The sequence below is a fragment of the Saccostrea cucullata genome, unplaced genomic scaffold (genome assembly GCF_032062105.1).
Source record: "Saccostrea cucullata isolate Sc308-1 unplaced genomic scaffold, CSIRO_AGI_Scuc_v1 ctg578, whole genome shotgun sequence".
Taxonomy (NCBI): Eukaryota; Metazoa; Mollusca; class Bivalvia; order Ostreida; family Ostreidae; genus Saccostrea; species Saccostrea cuccullata.
This window is the reverse complement of record NW_026932815.1, coordinates 265,185-284,408: the sequence shown is the minus strand read 5'-3', so window position 1 is coordinate 284,408 and position 19,224 is coordinate 265,185. Positions and strand designations below refer to the sequence as shown.

Sequence of the window (19,224 nt, the reverse complement as noted above, 5' to 3'; positions counted from 1 at the left end):
TCAATCGCCTCTGGTGTAACACTGCCGCCTGTATACGGATCTGTCTGAAAAGGGTGTCAATTGGTTGATAATGGAGCAATCAATTATAGAGTTTTTTTTAATTTTAAGTCGTTCTGTTAAGTACTAAAGTTATGGAGACGGCGGGGGTCAACATATTTTTTTCATATTTAAATGTTTTATTGTATACTAGCATTCCGGATGTAGTTGCTTGGAAGAGGGGGTAAAGAGGGGGGGGGGGGTATTCAGTCGACATAAAATTAATGTGCATGAAACTAAGACTGCATTTCATTATATTCTAAAAATATGAATTATCTATAAAGATTACAGGACAGGTGATAAAATTAAAAATCACCTTAAAAGCCGAGGTACATGCAAAGTCTAATTATACAATGTATTTATTACCCCTATAAATATAAAATAAAGAGAGGTAATTTTTATAATGTGTCGGATTTCAAAGTGATTTTTTGATCAGGAAGGAGTGAATGAAGTATAGTACGAGATAGAAAAAGAAAGAAAATCATATTAAAATTATACTTAAACAAGATGTGTTTGTGAAACACTATGCGCCCGGTGGCAACAAAGTTCAAGTAAACTATTTTTAGCATATCACAGTCAAGGTCACAAGGTCATCGACCTTGGGGTCACAAGGTCATCGACCTTGGTGTCATTTGAACGAGCTTAATTAGTATTGCATGCATACCAAATACGATGTCTCTATCTCTCATGGTTTAAAAGTTATGGCCAAATTTCGAAAAAACTATTTTTAGCATATAGGTCATAGTCAAGGTCACAAGGTCAATGACCTTGATGTCAATTGAAAGAGCTTAATTAGTGGAGTAAGCATACCAAATATGAAGTCTTTGTCTTTCATGGTTCAATAGTTATGGCAAAAGTTCGGAAAAGCTATTTTTAGCATATAGGTCACAGGTAAGGTCATAAGGTCATTGACCTTGATATCATTTGAAAGAACTTGGAGTAGTAATACCTAATATGAAGTCTCTATCTCTCATGGTTCGAAAGTTATTGTGAAGGTTAAAGTTGTCAACAGACAGACAGACAAACAGACAAACGGATAAACAGACAAACAGATAAACAGACAAACAGACAGGAAAAAACAATATACGCCTCGGATCTATCGATCCGGGCGCATAAAAATCATAGAAGTTGGGTGCATCGTAAAAGGAGGGTCCTGTCCAGAAACACCTGTGGTTTACAGGCCCAGAGATTTCAATTACGACAACCTCGCCTCTCTTTTCCTGCTTTTGAATCAATTTTTCAGTTAGTATCAAATTAGGCGCTCTCAACTGTTGCTGACTATAAAATCTAAACCTTTTAAAAAGGCCTAATAACGCCTTTTTGAATGGAATGGAACGTATATAATGCCTTTCGATTATTTATCTTTTTTACGCGTTATAACTCCTTTTAATTTTTTTTCTCTATTGATTGGTCCTATAATAGGCTTTCGTAGGAATTAGATATATTGGAATATTCTTTCCTCCTATTTATTCCTTCCTTTCCTCCACTGTTAAAAATTCCTGAATCCGCCAAATGGAATTTGTGTTATTATTGTACTCTATCATAAGGTTTAATCAGGGCATGCTTATTAAAATATATATTAAAGAAAACAAAACAAGCAATATCATTTTTGAGCAGTGGCAGTTTGCAGTGAGCAGTTGGTATATAACCAGTGAGCAGCTGGTATATAACCAGTGAGCAGTTGGTATATAACCAGTGAGCAGCTGGTATATAACCAGTGAGCAGTTGGTATATAACCAGTGAGCAGTTGGTATATAACCAGTGAGCAGCTGGTATATAACCAGCGAGCAGTTGGTATATAACCAGCGAGCAGTTGGTATATAACCAGTGAGCAGCTGGTATATAACCAGTGAGCAGCTGGTATATAACCAGTGAGCAGTTGGCAGTAAGCAGCTGGCTGTGGTATTTGACTAGGGTTTGTTATGTGTTTTAGTCGAATCTTGATTGATCAGCAAGCAAACTTACGATGACTTTTTCCCCTTATTATCTTTAAAAGCACAGTAAAAGCACATAGATACTTGTTTTATCCTCGGTTGACGAACTTCTCGATGACCCTTTGGTATATATCAAATATATACTTTTAGTTATAAATCACAAAATAATTTCTGTTGCAAATGCAATAAATTTGCATTGAGATTGACAGGGTTTTAATGGCTAGATTGTTGAGACTGTAGAAAAATCCACCCACTTATGTCGACTATACCCTCTTCTCTCTCTCATTCTTTCCGCTTTTCACTGATAGAAAGGCTATTTCTGTTGGTTTCTCTATCGATCGCTTTTAATTGTCCGGATAAATTAACCTGTCTATATTCTCATCAATAATGTAATATTATTGTGAACAACAGGATAATTATTAGGAATCTATTTTGATAATTCCTCTGTTTTGTTGCAGTGACCGCGGGTATATTGACAGGAGGAATCAGGGGCCATAACTCCGGCTCAGTATGGACCCAGCGCTCGTCCAGAGGACGGTGGGGATTTTTGTCATATTCCTCGTGACAGCTGGAGGTACAGTAGTTTGCATTCAAGTTTTCTAAACCATATATAACTTTAAAAAATCAAAATGCCATCCCTGTTATACTTTTTTAAGTACATCGGTAAACTTTACTGTGTTTTACTATATAGTTGTAAATCATCATTTCAGAATTTCAGAACTAAATCCAACACATCTTGGCATGTCTAACTTACCTGTTTTATACCAATGCCTAGTGTGTAATTCGTAGACTCGCCACTTTGTAAAATATAAGATAAATATAATGTTGTCTACTTTTAAACATTTTTCTGTTATTTGTTAAAAAAAAAAATTAATGTGTTGATACACTATGCATATTTTGAGTGTTTATATTTGTTGAAATAAGACAGTGCCAAAAACGTTGCTTAATTTTCTTTTAATAAAAGATATACCCCTACCTAATAATAATTTAATATTAATACCAGGAATATAATATAATTTATTATTAGGTAGGGGTATATTTTTATTAAAAGAAAAATAAATAACGTCAGGTGCCTGTGGTCAAAAATTATAGAAGTATAAAATTCCTCGTCATTTGATATTTAACGGTTATTGACTTGAATTCTGTACACTATAAGGATTATACGGATCTGGTCCGGTTTATTCGGCATCGGTCAACCAATACCTATCCAGGTCCGTACAGTCACGATAGATGATTGTATATAATTATATAGATTTAAATGTTTAACCAACAACACTGTATATCCTACTGTGTCAAATTTAGTCAATATTATATACAAGAATAGAAATCAAACAGCGAAACCCGGACTCCATAAATTGTTAAATTTTCGGAACGATCTTGGCGGGAAAATCTTGCTTATGGGACCGAAGGCTCAAGTGAACTTTTCTGATCACATTTTGTCCAGCGTCCGTCTGTTTAGCTGTCTGTCCGTCTGTCTCTAAACTTGTTGTTTTACATTTTCAACTTCTCAAGAACCACTGGATCAATTTTAACCTAACTTGCCACAAAGTACTAGTATCTTTGGGGAAAGGGGAATCAACTTTCTTCAAATGAAGGGCCACATCCAATTTAATACAAACTAGTAAAAAATTAATGGCATCTTTTAAAAATCTTCTGAAAACCCTCTGAGCCTGAAAAAAAAAGAAACTCATGTGAAAGTATCCTCAGTTGGTGTAGACTTAATTTTTTTCATATCTGACATGACCCACGGGGGTAGGGTGGGGCCCACAATGGCCATTCAGAGTTTTACAAATGAATATGTAGAAAAAATTCTGTAAAAATTTTCTCATGAACTACGATGTCACGATTGGTATTAAATAAATGGAAGCATCCTTAGGTAGTGTAGATTCGAGTTTGTTCAAATCGTGACACCGGGGATAGGGTGGGGCCACAATGGACGATCAAAGTTTTACAGAGGAATATACTAGAATATAGGAAAAATCTTTTAAAATCTTCTTCTCAAGAAAAACAGTGTCATGATTAGTAATATTTATAAGGAAGCCTCGGGTAGTATAGATTTCAGTTCGTTCAAATCGGGACCCTGGGGTACGGTGGGGGCAATAATAGATGAGCAATGTTTACATAGGGGTCTAAATGGAAAATCTTCTTTTCAGCAAATCCATGATTATTTATTACATGTATTTATTTGGAAGTATCCTATGGCATTTTAGATTCAAGAATGTTCAAATCATTAACCCGGAGTTTGGGTGGGACCAAAAATGATGAGCAAAGTTATACATAGGAATACATAAGGATTTTTTAAAAACCCTTTTCTCCTGTCCAAACAGCAAAGACATGATTGGTCCAATTCATATCGAAGCATAGTCAGTTAGTATAGTTTCAGATTTGTTCAAACTATGACCCCCCTGGTGATATGATAGCACCAAAATGAAAGTTTAATTGGATAGGAAAAAAAACACAGATTAGTGAAAGAAATATAAAAGCATCCTTGATTAGTGTAAATTCAACTCAAGTTTGTTCAAATTATATTCCCCTCCATTTAGGGGTAGAATGGGACCACTTTTCATTGCTGAACTGATTTCTGCTTTTTTACTTGCCACGGTGCTCAGGTGAGTGATATAGTCCATGGGCTTCTTGTCGGAGAATTAATGTAGCACTTTTTCCCGTCAGAAATCAGCAATATTCATGAATCTTATTGATAACATGAATGATCCTTGTTAAAGGGGTCAAAAATTTCTATAGAACATTATAGAAAATGGTACAGACAGACACCGCCTACCCCTCATAAAAAGAAACATGTCTTTTTATTCTATTTTTAAGGTATGCATGAATATTTCTGTCAATTCTTTTAAGCAGGCTGAGAGGTCAACAAATAAACCGTCAAATATAAATTAATCATTTTTGTATATCTTTATATGGAAGCTCAGCCTCTTCTTCTAAAGGAGATCAATATATATATATAGTCTAAAAATGGCTACAACCACCCGCCCCTCCTAAAAATCATAGGCGCTCCCCATATAATTCTGTAAATGACGTATGATAAGTATATATAGGTCTACCCCTCTATACTATAAATAATTTATAGTATAGAGGGGTAGACCTATAATATACTTATAATACGTCATGTACAGAATTACATGGGGAGCGCCTATGCTAAAAATCAGTCTTATTTCAATCCGTGACTTACATACCCACTGTCATTATGAAACTTTTAGGCCTAACAGGATGTAAGTTTAGGTTTGTCTGAAGTTTGTCGCATGATTATATCCCATAAAGCCCGAAAGGCTATTATGGTAGATTTGGTCACATGCCAACCTGTATTAATTAACATATCCCAGCTAAAAAAAAATACCATGTACATGTAATGACTTATTAAATTACTAATCCGTGTATTCAACTTTATGACTTATTTATAACAGATTTTTGCATGCTATAATTTTCCAAAAATTAAAAAAAAAATTAATATGTTTTATAACATTTCAAGTTTTTTTCTTCTTAAAATGAATAATTTGGACTGGAGGCTTATTAGTTGAATCCATATCGGGCTCGTAATCCTAATATTTTGATTGACTATGGCGCCAAATCAGAACTGAAACACAGGGAGAAATAAACACTGTTTTATTTACGATTAGGACGTTAAGGTACTTGATAGGGGAAAATCCAAAGGTAATCCTTTTAAGAAATAAATTTGAGGCTTGTTACTTTAATTCTATATATCATGATGACCAAGAGAAATTGCTTAAGTCGGCTTCCGTTTTTAAAATCAAAACTGACAAATTCTGCAAGGTTGGAAGTCGGTGGTCCTAAGCGCCTAACCGTTGAATATCGCTCTCCGACTGTTCAGATATTCTCACATGCCAATATTGAGAGAAATATTCAATTTTTTAAGTACATTGATCCAATAATACTCGGGTCCAGGAAAATCACTACATGTGTAGATTATATAGCTAATTTTTTAAACCCATCACATATAGAGCGTAATCTACCTATATCTGCAGCTGACAAAAAATGAGACCTTTACTTCTTTAAAAAAAAAAAGAAGATGAATTAAAAACATTTTGAAGAAAATAAATGGACTTTGTAATATTATGCATTGTACTGAATTACATATTTCCTATACACACAGGTGTTAAGGTAAACAGAGTCACTCCCAATCATGGGAGTCTTTGTGGAGAGACAAGACTTCTCATCACCGGGACGGGCTTCTCCAGGGACAACATTAACGAGGGCAACAAGGTGCGCCTGGTGTCCTCCTCAACATCCTACGACTGCCCGGTCCTCAAGGACGGAACCACGGAGGAGGACATCACCTGCTATACACCGTAAGATTCCTATAGTTATTGTAACCTACAGCTAGTATACTTAAGGAATCACTGTCTAGTTAGTATAGTATGCCAGGGCATCAACAATAGTGGGAAACATGGGATAATTTGCATAACAGGCAAAGCCCGTCTTGCATAAATTATCCCATGTTCCTAACTATCGTTGATGTCCCTGGTATGATATACTATACTAACTAGACAGTGATTTCTTATATTTCCATTTCATTGTAAAATAAAATTGTAGATTTATATTTTAAAAATGTAGACATAGATTTACATCACACGAGGACTCCCATGGCAATTTTAATAGTCCTCGCCCACTGACGTCAAACACAAAGGCAGCCGCACAAGAATTACATGCATATTTGGCCTCTTTAGCATCAGACACAGAGACAGATTCGCATGAGATTTGCATGTACATTAGGACTCCTTAGCTCCTGAGCTATCGACCTGCCTAATTTACATTCCAGTAGAATTATCAAGATATCAACTCTGATAACTTTCAAAGAGTTATCACAGAGAAAAAAATTAGAAATGGAAATACAGCTAGTATACATGTATATAACCACGGAGGAAAACATCACCTGCTACACTGTGTAAGATTCCTATAGTTATAGTAACCTACAACTAGTACACTTAACAAAACTTCTAAGTGTTCACTCTAATTAATATATTTTTTTAAAAACTACTTAAAAACTGTTATGATATTTTCAAATTATTACAACAAGTGTGTCTTCTCAACAATTATTGAAAGAAAATTAAATACTGTAGACGTATTTTTCAAATCCCCTTGAACACATTTGGGATTTTTATAAGGAATCTAAAAGCCCCCCCCCCCTTCACACAATTTCAACTGTTTGGAAAGATCCATGCAGTAGGTGTGGCAGATGATAGGTCAATCTCCTATTTAGGGGTACATGATATCCAACAGTAAAGGATGCCCTGCAGTAATTAGAGCTAGTGATGGTCTTACTCCATAGAGATTATTTTATGTGAATTTTTATTTTGAGGGTACATCATTTTCTTGACGCTTTGCTTAAAATTCTGACTAGATACTTATATGAAATTTATGCAACATTTAACATTTAAACATTTAAAAACATTTATTTTTAAATGTCAAATATTAGTTGCAAGGCAATAATTAAGATGTTATAATCCGACTAATTTCTTTTCTAAAAGTTTGTTATATTATTCTGTAACTTTGTCACCATGTCCCGAAGAAAAGCGACATGTACAGGTTTGTCTTATAAATGAATATAAATTTTCACTTGACTCCTGAACAATGTTACAAAACTTACAATGTTGTCATACTTATAAAAAGAATTATATATTAAATTCCATGATACTTCAAACATGGGTCAGTTTTGTTAAAAATGGTTGAATAAATGTATGTTAACTCATGCTTTGACAAATTAAAATCATCGATTGTAATCGTGAAGTGAAATCCCTCCTTTTCAAATTAAAATAAGAAAATATATTAAATTGTTAGACTGGAATATTTCTTATTTTTCAGACCTGGGATGAAGGAGGATAATTATTATGTCAGGCTGAATGTAGACGGGAATGACATACCAGTCGGGGACCATTGTCGCTCCGCCTCAGACTGGCGATGTAGAGTCACTGTAAGAACTTTAATTATTATTTATACATTTATTGACTAAGTTCGATATGCATTTAATATGTTGGACCCAAGAACCAAACTGTCTGCCTGAGGCTGCTAGGCTGAGGGCAGACAGTTTGGTTCGAGGGTCGACAAAACGTATTATGCCCAAGAACATAGTCAATAAATGTTTTGTTATACCTTTTTTTTATGTTTTTAGCTCACCTGAGCTGAAGGCTCAAGTGAGCTTTTCTGATCACATTTTGTCTGGCGTCCGTCTGTCTGTCTGTCTAGCTGTCCGTCTGTCTGTCTGTCTGTCTGTAAACTTTTCACATTTTCGACTTTTCAAGAACTGCTGGGCCAATTTCAACCAAACTTGCCACAAAGCATCCTTGGGTGAAGGGGATTCAAGTTTGTTCAAATGAAGGGCCACGCCCTCATTCAAGGGGAGATAATTGCAAATTAATAAAAAATTTGGTGGTATGTTTTAAAAATCTTCTTCTCAAGAACCACTGTGCCAGGAAAGATGAAACTTACGGGGAAACATCCTCAGGTAGTGTAGATTCAAATTTGTTCAAATCATGACCCCCGGGGGCAAGGCCGGGCCACAATGGCCGACCAAATTTTTACATAGAAATATACAGGAAAATTCTTTAAAAAATCTTCTTCTCAAGAATTACAAAGCCATAATTGATCGTATTTATACAGAAGCATTCTCAGGTAGTGTAGATTCAAATTTGTTCAAATCATGACTCCCGGGGGTAGGGCAGGGCCACAATGGCCGACCAGAGTTTTACATAGAAATATAAAGGAAAATTCTTTAAAAATCTTCTTCTCAAGAATAGCAAAGCCATAATTGATCATATTTATATGGAAGCATTCTCAGGTAGTGTAGATTCAAATTTGTTCAAATCATGACCCCAGAGGGCAGGGCGGGGCCACAATGGCCAACAAAAGTTTTACATAGAAATATAAAGGAAAATTCTTTACAAATCATCTTCTCAAGAATAGCAAAGCCATAATTGATCAAATATGTTTTAGTTTGTTCATAGAAATTTTATAGAAATTTATAGGAAAATTCTTTACAAATCATCTTCTCAAGAATAGCAAAGCCATAATTGATCATATTTATATGGAAGCATCCTCAGGTAGTTTGTTCAAATCATGACCCCCAGGAGTAGGGCGGGGCCACAATGGCCAACCAAAGTTTTACATAGAAATTTATAGGAAAATTCTTTAAAAATCTTCTTCATAAGAATAACAAAGCCATAATTGATCATATTTATATGGAAGCATCGTCAGGTAGTGTAGATTCAAGTTTGTTCAAATCATGACCCCCGGGGGTAGGGCGGGGCCACAATGGCCAAACACAAAGTTTTACATAGAAATATATTGGAACATTCTTTACAAATCATCTTCTTCAGAATAGCAAAGCAGTGATTGGTCATGAGACTACTTTTGGATTTAAACTTTTCAATAATATACAATTTCTACTTTTTCCTAGCCACAGTGCTCAGGTGAGCGATGTGGCCCATGGGCCTCTTGTTTTTAACATACATGTATTTCTATCTGTCTTCCGTGATGTAACCTCAGGTCTACCGATGTTGACCACCAAAGAATGAAAATGACATTAAGCTCCGCACATTCTGTGACGTTAGCTGTCCAACATCTCACCGACTGGTCCAACATCTCACTCAGCAGTCAAACATTGATTTTTTAAAACAAAACAAAGCAAAACATTAGAAATACCGGTACTTTAGTTATTCTTTTTTCGTTTAGATTCGTAAAGGAACAAATTTTTAAAGGTATAACAATTCTCATTACCATACGATTTAAGATAAAAAAGAATGTTCTAAAAGGAAGCTCAATTAGAAGCAAATATCCAGTAATGCATGTCCATGTAGTTGTTTAGTTATTCAAATTTCAGGGACAAGTAGTATTTGGAATTTTAGCCTACATTAATAATGTCCTGTTGAGCTTCATGTTATCTTCTTTGAAATAATTTGTTAATAAGAAGGTTTAAATTTTTGAAAGGTAATGGGAGTTCAAGGTCGCAAAGTCAAAAATCAAAGTGCATTTGAATCTTTTGACCGGTAAATATAAAAGCTCTTTTCTCATTCAAAAGTTATTTACTACAACATTTCTGAAAAGTACGTCAGACATATACGGCGCGTCGATTTACCCAAATCGACCCAAATGGAAATACAAATGGACCCAAATGGAAATCAAATGGAATATTAAATATGTATTATCGTATTTTATTTATGAAATGAATTTAATTTTTGAAGATTCATGCTGTTATGAACTACGATGCTTCACGCCGGCATATTTCATGAAGCGCGTTAGCGCTTCATGATAAATATGCCGGCGTGAAGCGTTGTAGTTCATATACCTCATGAATCTTCAAAAATTAAATTCATTTCTTATATTTACATTATTTTTCTGATGACTTGCCATAAACTGACATTCAACTGTCCTTTTTAAAGTAAATTAGTGTGCACTATATTTTTTTTTACGTCAATGCGGTATTATGACGTAACAATGGAGATATTCATGCTTATGTAATGTAGTTCATGAGAAAATATACTGCATTTTATTTTGTAAAGAATCATAGGGGAAATTTATTGGAAATGTAAATATTACTTATTTAAAATGATGAAAATAAATGAACTTACAGTAAGAAAAGGAGTTTTATATTTATTATCTCTAATATTGTATTTTGAGACATGAAGTTTTGATAGTATTCTATTTACCGGCAAAATTATTTGGGGGGGGGGGGGGGGGGGGGTTGGCATGGCCTCTCCCCCCCATCCATTCCTACGACCATAGAAACTACCAAATACTTCAGTTTTGTATTCAATTATGTTCAATATAGTTATTACAAATAGAATTAAATCGCATTTTTTAAAATACAATTGAAGAAAATATTAAATGATATTTAAATATTCTCTTTTTGTTAACATGGTTAATTTCATTATTTTCTATATTTTAGATAAGCAAAAACTTGAGAATACGATATAATACATATATTTAATATTCCATTTGGGTCCATTTGAGTTTCCATTTGGGTTCCTTTGGGTCCATTTGTTTCCATTTGGGTAAATCGACGCACCCGACATATACTATACAATTATTGCTGGTTTTTGAGGTCAATACAATTCTTTAGCCATCTGTGGAGTCCACTATTCACCGAGCCCGAAGGGCGAGGTGAATATTGTACTTCGAAGATGGCTAAATCATTGTATTGACCTCAAAAACCAGCAATAATTGTTTTATTATATGATTCACTGATAAAATGATACAGTTCATTACTTGTTAACTTGCATTTAATTAAGTCCTAGCCAAATACAAGAGAGAAACAGAATTAAAATGTGAATAAACCTTACCAGTCGTATCAATTTGAAATGGTTTTTTTTTAAATCAATTTTAGTTGCCATGAAAAAAATAATATAATGTCAGTCTTTTTATAGGATAGATTTTGAAAGGAAGGAGTATTATCAGGGAAAACTGACTGCCAACAAGTAAAAAAAAAACAACATGTTGTTCAGTTAAAGTGTTGGAGGGGGGTCCCTGCATCCTCTCTTACCACTCTAACCCTAAAATATATATTCGCTTATGTTTTTTTTTCACATGAAAAAAAAATCAGTCGTTTAAATAGCTTCCAAAACAATTTGTATCAATTTGGAATTTCCCAATCTATTTTTAGATCAATGTAGAGGAAATAAATCCTTGTATTGACCTGGAACATCACGTGCAGGTCAATACAACGTAGTATTTTTCTAACATAGTTGGATCTCAGCCAATCAGAGAGATGGAAATTATTCAATCATATAATAAAGTGTATTATTCTTATGAGACTACATTTAGAACTATGTATTTAATTTCCTGTAGATAAGGTCACACAATACTCCCACGATAACCTCAGTTGAACCTCGCTCTGGCCCTCCGGAGAGTATTATCAAAATCGAGGGTAGAATCGTCACCGACAGGTTCGACACCAACGTGGAGAAAGCCTTAAATGGGAGAACAGAGAAAATAGCCCGAGTGTATGCTGGGCCTCAGCTTTGTAGCCTTAAGGCAGAAAATGATGTTTTGTGAGTACTGTAGTTGTGATAAATTTTTTGCTTCAAGTAACATAAACAAATCAAGAGGAATGCTTTAAAATTAACTGCAAACAAATTACTTTTTTTTATTTATTTGAAATAGTCAGGTAATGTGTAACAAATTGTAAGAGTTTTGGGGACATGGTGAAAATTCTGGATATTCATTTTACATAGAAACTGCATTGAGAATTGTAAAAACATAACTTTGCTAAATGTTAAAAGGAGGAGAGGGTAAAGAGAGCTATAATAATATATGATATGTACCATTACACCTTCACAATATTCCTTCTTTCAGTTATGGAAAAGCACTGAACAATGAGAATACCTGGAATGGATACATGAAGTGCAAAATGAATGGAAAATTTGTTGGTAAATAAATGATAAAACAAAATAATTTTTTTTTTTACTTTCAAGCATCTTTCTAGTTCAAAGGAGCACATATAATATTTGAAATATTCATTGTGTTATCTTAACCATATATGATAACTGCCATGTCTTTAATACTTCTATACACAGTAAAACCTGCTTATGAAGTGCCAGGAATGTTCATTTGTTCCTCAGAGATTATGATCAATGATTCACAAACTACTAATATGAACATTTGTTTTAGGGAACCAAAATGTGAGCTACATTATAAGTGGATCATTTGGCAGGTAAGTCTATCTTTATATTGACTAGATTTATATGTGACAAAGTCACATAGATCTTCAAAGGGGCAGAAGTAAGTATTTGATGTATCCTCCATGTCATTCCTGATTTACTTTCCTTTGTACAGATCTTGTAGACCCAAATCTCTGTTACTCAGCCGAACAAAACAACTGTACTTGTTCCAGACTTACGCTGAGGTAACTTCTGTATCGCCCAGTGTCGGCAGTATCCATGGCGATACCATGGTAACCATAACAGGAAAGAACTTTGACCAAACAAGATCTCCAGCAAAAGTAAAAATATCAGGTACTTAATTGTCTTCTGAGGTATTAAATTACTGTACTCTAGTCTAGACTCAAACCATCCAAATGAAACACACCTTGGATTTCTTTATTTAAACTGTTATTCGGTAATGTGATGATTTGTTTAATATACATGCTGAACATATGTACATTACATATGTACACAGGCATTTTGAAAGGGGACCGACAGAGGATGGAATCTTTACACCCCTCTTCCCTTTTTAGCTCACCTGAGCTGAAAGCTCAAGTGAGCTTTCCTGATCACATTTTGTCCGGCGTCCGTCTGTCTGTCTAGCTGTCCGTCTGTCTGTAAACTTTTCACATTTTCGACTTCTTCTCAAGAACCGCTGGGCCAATTTCAACCAAACTTGCCACAAAGCATCCTTGGGTAAAGGGGATTCAAGTTTGTTCAAATCAAGGGCCACGCCCTCATTCAAGGGGAGATAATTGGGAATTAGTGAAAATTTGGTGGCATATTTTAAAAATCTTCTTCTCAAGAACCACTGTGCCAGGAAAGATGAAACGTATGGGGAAACATCCTCAGGTAGTGTAGATTCAAGTTTGTTCAAATCATGACCCCCCGGGGTAGGTCGGGGCCAAATGGCTGACCAAAGTTTTACATAGAAATATATAGGAAAATTCTTTAAAAATCTTCTTCTCAAGAATGACAAAGCCATAATTCATCATATTTATATGGAAGCATGTTCAGGTAGTGTAGATTCAAATTTGTTCAAATCATGACCCCCGGGGGGTAGGGCGGGGCCAAAATGGCCGACCAAAGTTTTACATAGAAATATATATGAAAATTCTTTAAAAATCTTCTTCTCAAGAATGACAAAGCCATAATTCAACATATTTATATGGAAGCATGCTCAGGTAGTGTAGATTCAAGTTTGTTCAAATCATGACCCCCGGGGGTAGGGCGGGGCCAAAATGGCCGACCAAAGTTTTACATAGAAATATATAGGAAAATTCTTTAAACACCTTCTTCTCAAGAACGACAAAGCCATAATTCAACATATTTATATGGAAGCATGCTCAAGTAGTGTAGATTCAAATTTGTTCAAATCATGACCCCCAGGGGTAGGGCGTGACCAAAATGGCCGACCAAAGTTTTTAAAGATATACATGTATATAGGAAAATTCTTTAAAAATCATTTTCTAATAAATAGCAAATCCATGATTGGTCATGGGACTACTTTTGGATTTAAACTTTACAATAAAAAGCCATTTTCTACTTTTTCCTACCCTTAGTGCTCAGGTGAGCAATGTGGCCCATGGGCCTCTTGTATTGATATGTTCTAAATGAAGAGGAAGTGAACATTGAGTTAATTTGACACTTTTTCATTTGTTATCAATCAAATCCTTTGATGATTAATTAAAAGTTTGTCTGCTTGTAGTATCTTAGTAGATTGTCTATGCCCTGCTGATTTTAATTCTAAACCTACTACAAGAAGTGACACATTTCAACACACTCCATTTTTAGCTCAACTGAGCTGAAAGGTGAAAGCTCAGGTGAGCTTTTCTGATCACTCCTTGTCTGTTGCCCATGTCTTTGTTCATTCATCTTTAAACATTTTTAATATTTAACTTCTTTTCAAGAACAACTTTCTGCAAGTTTTATATTGAAATATAGGGTAAATATGTAAAATCCTTTGTTAGTATTTTGTTAAATTCCAAGACATAATATATCAGTATTAAAATGATACTGTGTTACTTTTGAATTGCTTTTCTATGGATCCTTTACAGATATATGGTATTGTATTTTTATTTTTACTCATTGAAATGTGACTCATATGGCTTGTATTTTTTATGCCCCTATTTGAAGAAGGGAGGGCACATTGCTTTGCTGCCGTCTGTCGGTCCATCTGTCTGTTGGTCCACCATCAGTTTTCGTTCATTATACCCCCGCAAACGAAGTTTAGGGGGGTATATTGGAATCAGCATGTCCGTCTGTCTGTCCATCTGTCTGTAGTCAAGATTTGTCCGGACCATTTCTCAGAAACTATTGAATGGATTTGTCTGAAAATTTGTACACTTATTATTCACCGTACGAAGTTGTGCACCTGGTATTTTCATCATGGTTTGATGATTTTTCTGCATTTTACAGGTGTTTTTTCTTTTTTATTTTATGGTTTTGTTTGGCTCATAACTAGAAAACTATTAGACTGACAATCATCAAACTTGGACAGTTTATGCATCTTGGATAGAAGGTGTGTCACGACCTATTTTAAGGTCACCGTGACCTTTAATTTAAGTGAAATTTTAAAAAGAAACCTGTCTTTTACTATTGAATCACACATTCCCAAAAATGTAAGAGTGTTTCTGTATCCCTGTTTAAAAAATGTTAAATTAAGAAAATAATATTTTTTCATTATATACTTTACAGCAATCCATATCAAATGTTATTTTATAAGAGATAATCTACCTCTCCCAAGGGTATAATTATCAAGCACTGGTCAAGGAGAATTTTGATAACAGAAAATTGCATCCCTTGGCATTTATCAGTGGACATGCATCCAGTCAAAGATTAATTAATGAGTTCAATGTAGGAAAGCTAGCTGTCTCAATTATTTCTGTTAGCTGTTATCTCTGATTAAGGTCCTTTGGGAATTAGAAAGAGGAACTGCTGGTCAGTTTAAATAGCATATGTCATTTGATGGCCAGCCTTCTATTTCTAAAATCAATTTGTTATAGATTAAGTTTTTAATACTAATTAGTTAAATTAATATATTTAAAAAAATAATTAAAATATCAAGTAACAAATTTCAGAGCGTCATGTCCCACATGAAAGATATATGCATATGTGTTTGTTTGTGGGGGAGGAGCATTTATCAAGCTATAATGCAACCATTTGATGATTATTTGTTATAATTAATGCTTACACCACAGGAGATGTTTAAACAAATATCAAAAGGAATAAAAAAAAATTATGGAAATCCTTTTAAAGGTTGCCATGATTTCCTCACACTCTAAACTGTTTATATTAATTGAATGAACAATATTTGACTGGAGTATCATGCTGTGATGGGGCACTTTATAATGAATTTGATATAAAGTTATAAAGATTAATTTGATTCTGTATAATATTTCTTTTTTCAACAAGTATTATTCAGAGTAGCATGACAAATAATTGCATTTCCTTTTTTTAATGAAATTTAAAAAAAAAAAATGTTATAGTGTATTAGTATTGATGTTTTATTTGGTTGCTTTTTAGATTCATAAATTGAAAAAAAATTAATGAGCATGCAATAATATTTTCACCCGATTTGTTTTAAGACAATAGTGAACACCTCTTAATAGATCCATAAAATATTTGTGAATTGGCATGTACTCTGAAAAAACACAGCGGGGGTATTTGTCCCTATGGGACAGTTCTAGTTTTCTTTGCAGAAGTTGCACATATTGAAAAGAAATTTGGTATACAGAATTATCATAAGAATATCTATGTCAAGTTCTGTTTTGGGTGTAATCGAGTCATTTTGGATAGAGCTATACCCCTTGGACTTAGAAAAATTCCAGTCATTTGAGGGAGGGGGGCATAAGTGTTTTACAAGCATCTCTTGTTTCTTTTAATTTGATTCACTTTGTACACAGGTCAAGATTGTGATGTGAAGTCAGTGACAGAAACACAGATAACATGTCTGACACCTCCCAAACCAGCCACTCTCCACAGCAAACTCCCAGGTATAGTTCTAATGGATTAAGTCTTCATATAGGCAAAGAATTAGTGTTTATTTCCCTAGGGTAAAAATAAATTTATTTAAGTAAATTGTACAATGTATAGTGTTTCCTTTTTTTTGTTCAAGGGAACCGTGGGTTATGGTTGGAAGTTTGGAATTCGACAAGTAGACATTTCGATCGAATTCATGAAGTTTTAACATTCAACAAGAGTTACCCTGACTACTCTAGATCGCACATAGACAATACCGATTTTGATTACAATTTACATAACAACTATGTCAACAGACTGAGTGGGTTTTTTATTCCCCCCTGGACGGGACATTACTCGTTTGCCATCAGGGCTGATGATGTAGGACAGCTCTACTTTAGTAACACCACTGACCCAGGAAATCTGGTAAAATAGAGGCACCGCCTTTACTCACTCAATTTTAGGGGCAAACGTCAAAAAACGATTTCCTCTTTTTTGGCAGAAAATTTTGTAGTGTCACAACTTTGTGATTTTGTTTTGTTTATTGTTTGGATTTTTTTTCAGGTAAAAATTGCTGAATGCAAGAGATATGTTACAACATTTACAAGATGGCCAGAGCAAATGTCTGAAAAGTTTACACTAAAAGCAGGAGAAGCGTACGTCACTCCTTTCTTTTTTAGCACGCCCGAGATTTAAGATCAAGTGATCTTTCTGATAAGCCATGCATAGTAAAACATCATTTACAGATCTTCAGAAGAAAAAACAACAGGATCGATATCAAATAAGTTAACCCAAATAAACGTTGAAGCCATTATGGACATTTAGTTACAAAGTTTAATGTTGCAAGATAAATTTGAAAAGTATTTAGTACAAACTATTAAGGAGTTAATTTTAACCATTCCTCAACAGATATCACATGGTGATAGTACACAGAGACTACTCCGGCCCCGAGAGAATAAGAGTTGCTGCCCGCTACTACCAAACTGAGCTGACCAATCAGAGCACAGCTTATGCTAAGCAGGAGCACCAGAAGATAGAAGTGAGGTCAACTGTTATCAGAGAGGTACAGAACATTTCATTGGTCACTGAAAGTGCTCAGACAGGAGTGAATGAGGTCCAGAAGGTACAGATCTGTGATACTGCTCAGAGTGGAGCTCAGCTGATGTTTAGACTGGGGCTTTATAACGTATACACAGGTAACACACATAACGTATACACAGGTAACACATATAACGTATACACAGGTAACACATATACTCTATAACACACATGTGTTGATAGCCATTCACACTTGAGAAGCACTAATACAATGTATTACACTTGCTAAATTTTGACAGTTTGACACTCAAAATGCCTTCTCTGACTCATTAAACACTTCAAAAAAAATTCCAGTGATCAGAGTATGTTTGACATCATTATGTGTGTCTGATCAAGTATGGTAGGCCACAGGTGTACACTTAGAAGATTATTAAAGAGAATTTTTAAGTTAATCATATCTTTGTGATTCTGTTTAGATTTCTTCATTTGAGTATAAATAAATATTTTTTTTCCTGTTTAACTGTTGTTTTAATTTTTTTTTTTTCGTCGTAGATATCCTGACCTCTCAAAGTTCAGTCAGTGAAATCAGAAATGCTTTGAAATCTCTGCCGATTTTTGACTCACATGAGTCGGTAAATCTCATCAATAAAACAATGAGTTCTGGCTGCTTGATCATTTTTGTGGAGTTCATGTCAAAAAGAGGTACAAAAAGGATTGGTCATTCTTTTTTATATTTTAACAATTTATTCAGGAAAACCTTAAATTCATTTGGTTATGTCTGTTTATCAATCTTTCTGTCATTCTGTCATTGTGTGACAGAACAATTTGTAGAGGTACATAAAATTAAATCAAATTGAATTTAGATATATTTCAAATTTATTAAAGAAAAATAAAAGATTGTTTGCTTCATAGGTGATTTTAAGAATAGTAAAAGCCTTATTAATTCTAGAAAGATCATTAAAAATGTAACAGTATATTTGTAGAGGTACATAAAAAGATTGTTTGTTTTGTAGGTGATTTTGAGGATTTGAAGGTTGTTATGAAGGGGACAGGGGTGATGGTGAATATTTCTGTACAGGAAGTCCAGGCAGGGGAGCCTACTGGGGAATACATTGCCTTAAGTATGGCAGGAGTTATCTCCCCTTTGTTTTCTGGAAAGCCAAGCAAATCACAGGTTACTGATACATCTCACAGTATGATTTTGTTGATTTGTGAATATATAGCAGTTCTTCACAGGAAGTTTAATTTTTCTTTCTTCAAGTGAGATGGAAGTTAGAATGAACTTCTCTGATTACAATTTAGCCATTTGTGATAATTTGCATAAACGCCGAAGGCGTTTATGCATAAAATTATCACACAAGCCAATCCATTGATCATCTTCATGAATTCGAAAAATAAGACAGTTATTCCTTATATTTACATGCTTTGATTCCGCCAATCCACGGGCTCCAAGCCTGCTTCTCTCTAGGTGTTGTCCCGCCCTGCACGTGATTTTTTTTTGGAACCGCGCAAAAACATTCATGAGGAAATAAATTACATTTACAATTGGTAATTTTATCTCGGACAAAGACATTGGAAATGTAAATATA

At 34.4% G+C, this 19,224-nt stretch overlaps 1 protein-coding gene across 1 annotated transcript in view; it reads left to right on the top strand.

Annotated features, from left to right (window-relative positions):
- Window positions 1-2,480: 2,480 nt before the first annotated feature.
- Window positions 2,481-19,224, top strand: part of LOC134236250 (fibrocystin-L-like) — a 55,860-nt gene continuing 39,116 nt past the window's right edge. The window contains exons 1-13 of the mRNA XM_062718425.1: window positions 2,481-2,544; window positions 6,097-6,292; window positions 7,806-7,914; window positions 11,784-11,986; window positions 12,291-12,364; window positions 12,606-12,648; window positions 12,771-12,949; window positions 16,543-16,632; window positions 16,755-17,023; window positions 17,162-17,253; window positions 17,507-17,793; window positions 18,188-18,337; window positions 18,649-18,809. Of these exons, the coding sequence (XP_062574409.1) occupies window positions 2,481-2,544; window positions 6,097-6,292; window positions 7,806-7,914; window positions 11,784-11,986; window positions 12,291-12,364; window positions 12,606-12,648; window positions 12,771-12,949; window positions 16,543-16,632; window positions 16,755-17,023; window positions 17,162-17,253; window positions 17,507-17,793; window positions 18,188-18,337; window positions 18,649-18,809 (1,917 nt within the window). The remainder of the gene's footprint in view (window positions 2,545-6,096; window positions 6,293-7,805; window positions 7,915-11,783; window positions 11,987-12,290; window positions 12,365-12,605; window positions 12,649-12,770; window positions 12,950-16,542; window positions 16,633-16,754; window positions 17,024-17,161; window positions 17,254-17,506; window positions 17,794-18,187; window positions 18,338-18,648; window positions 18,810-19,224) is intronic.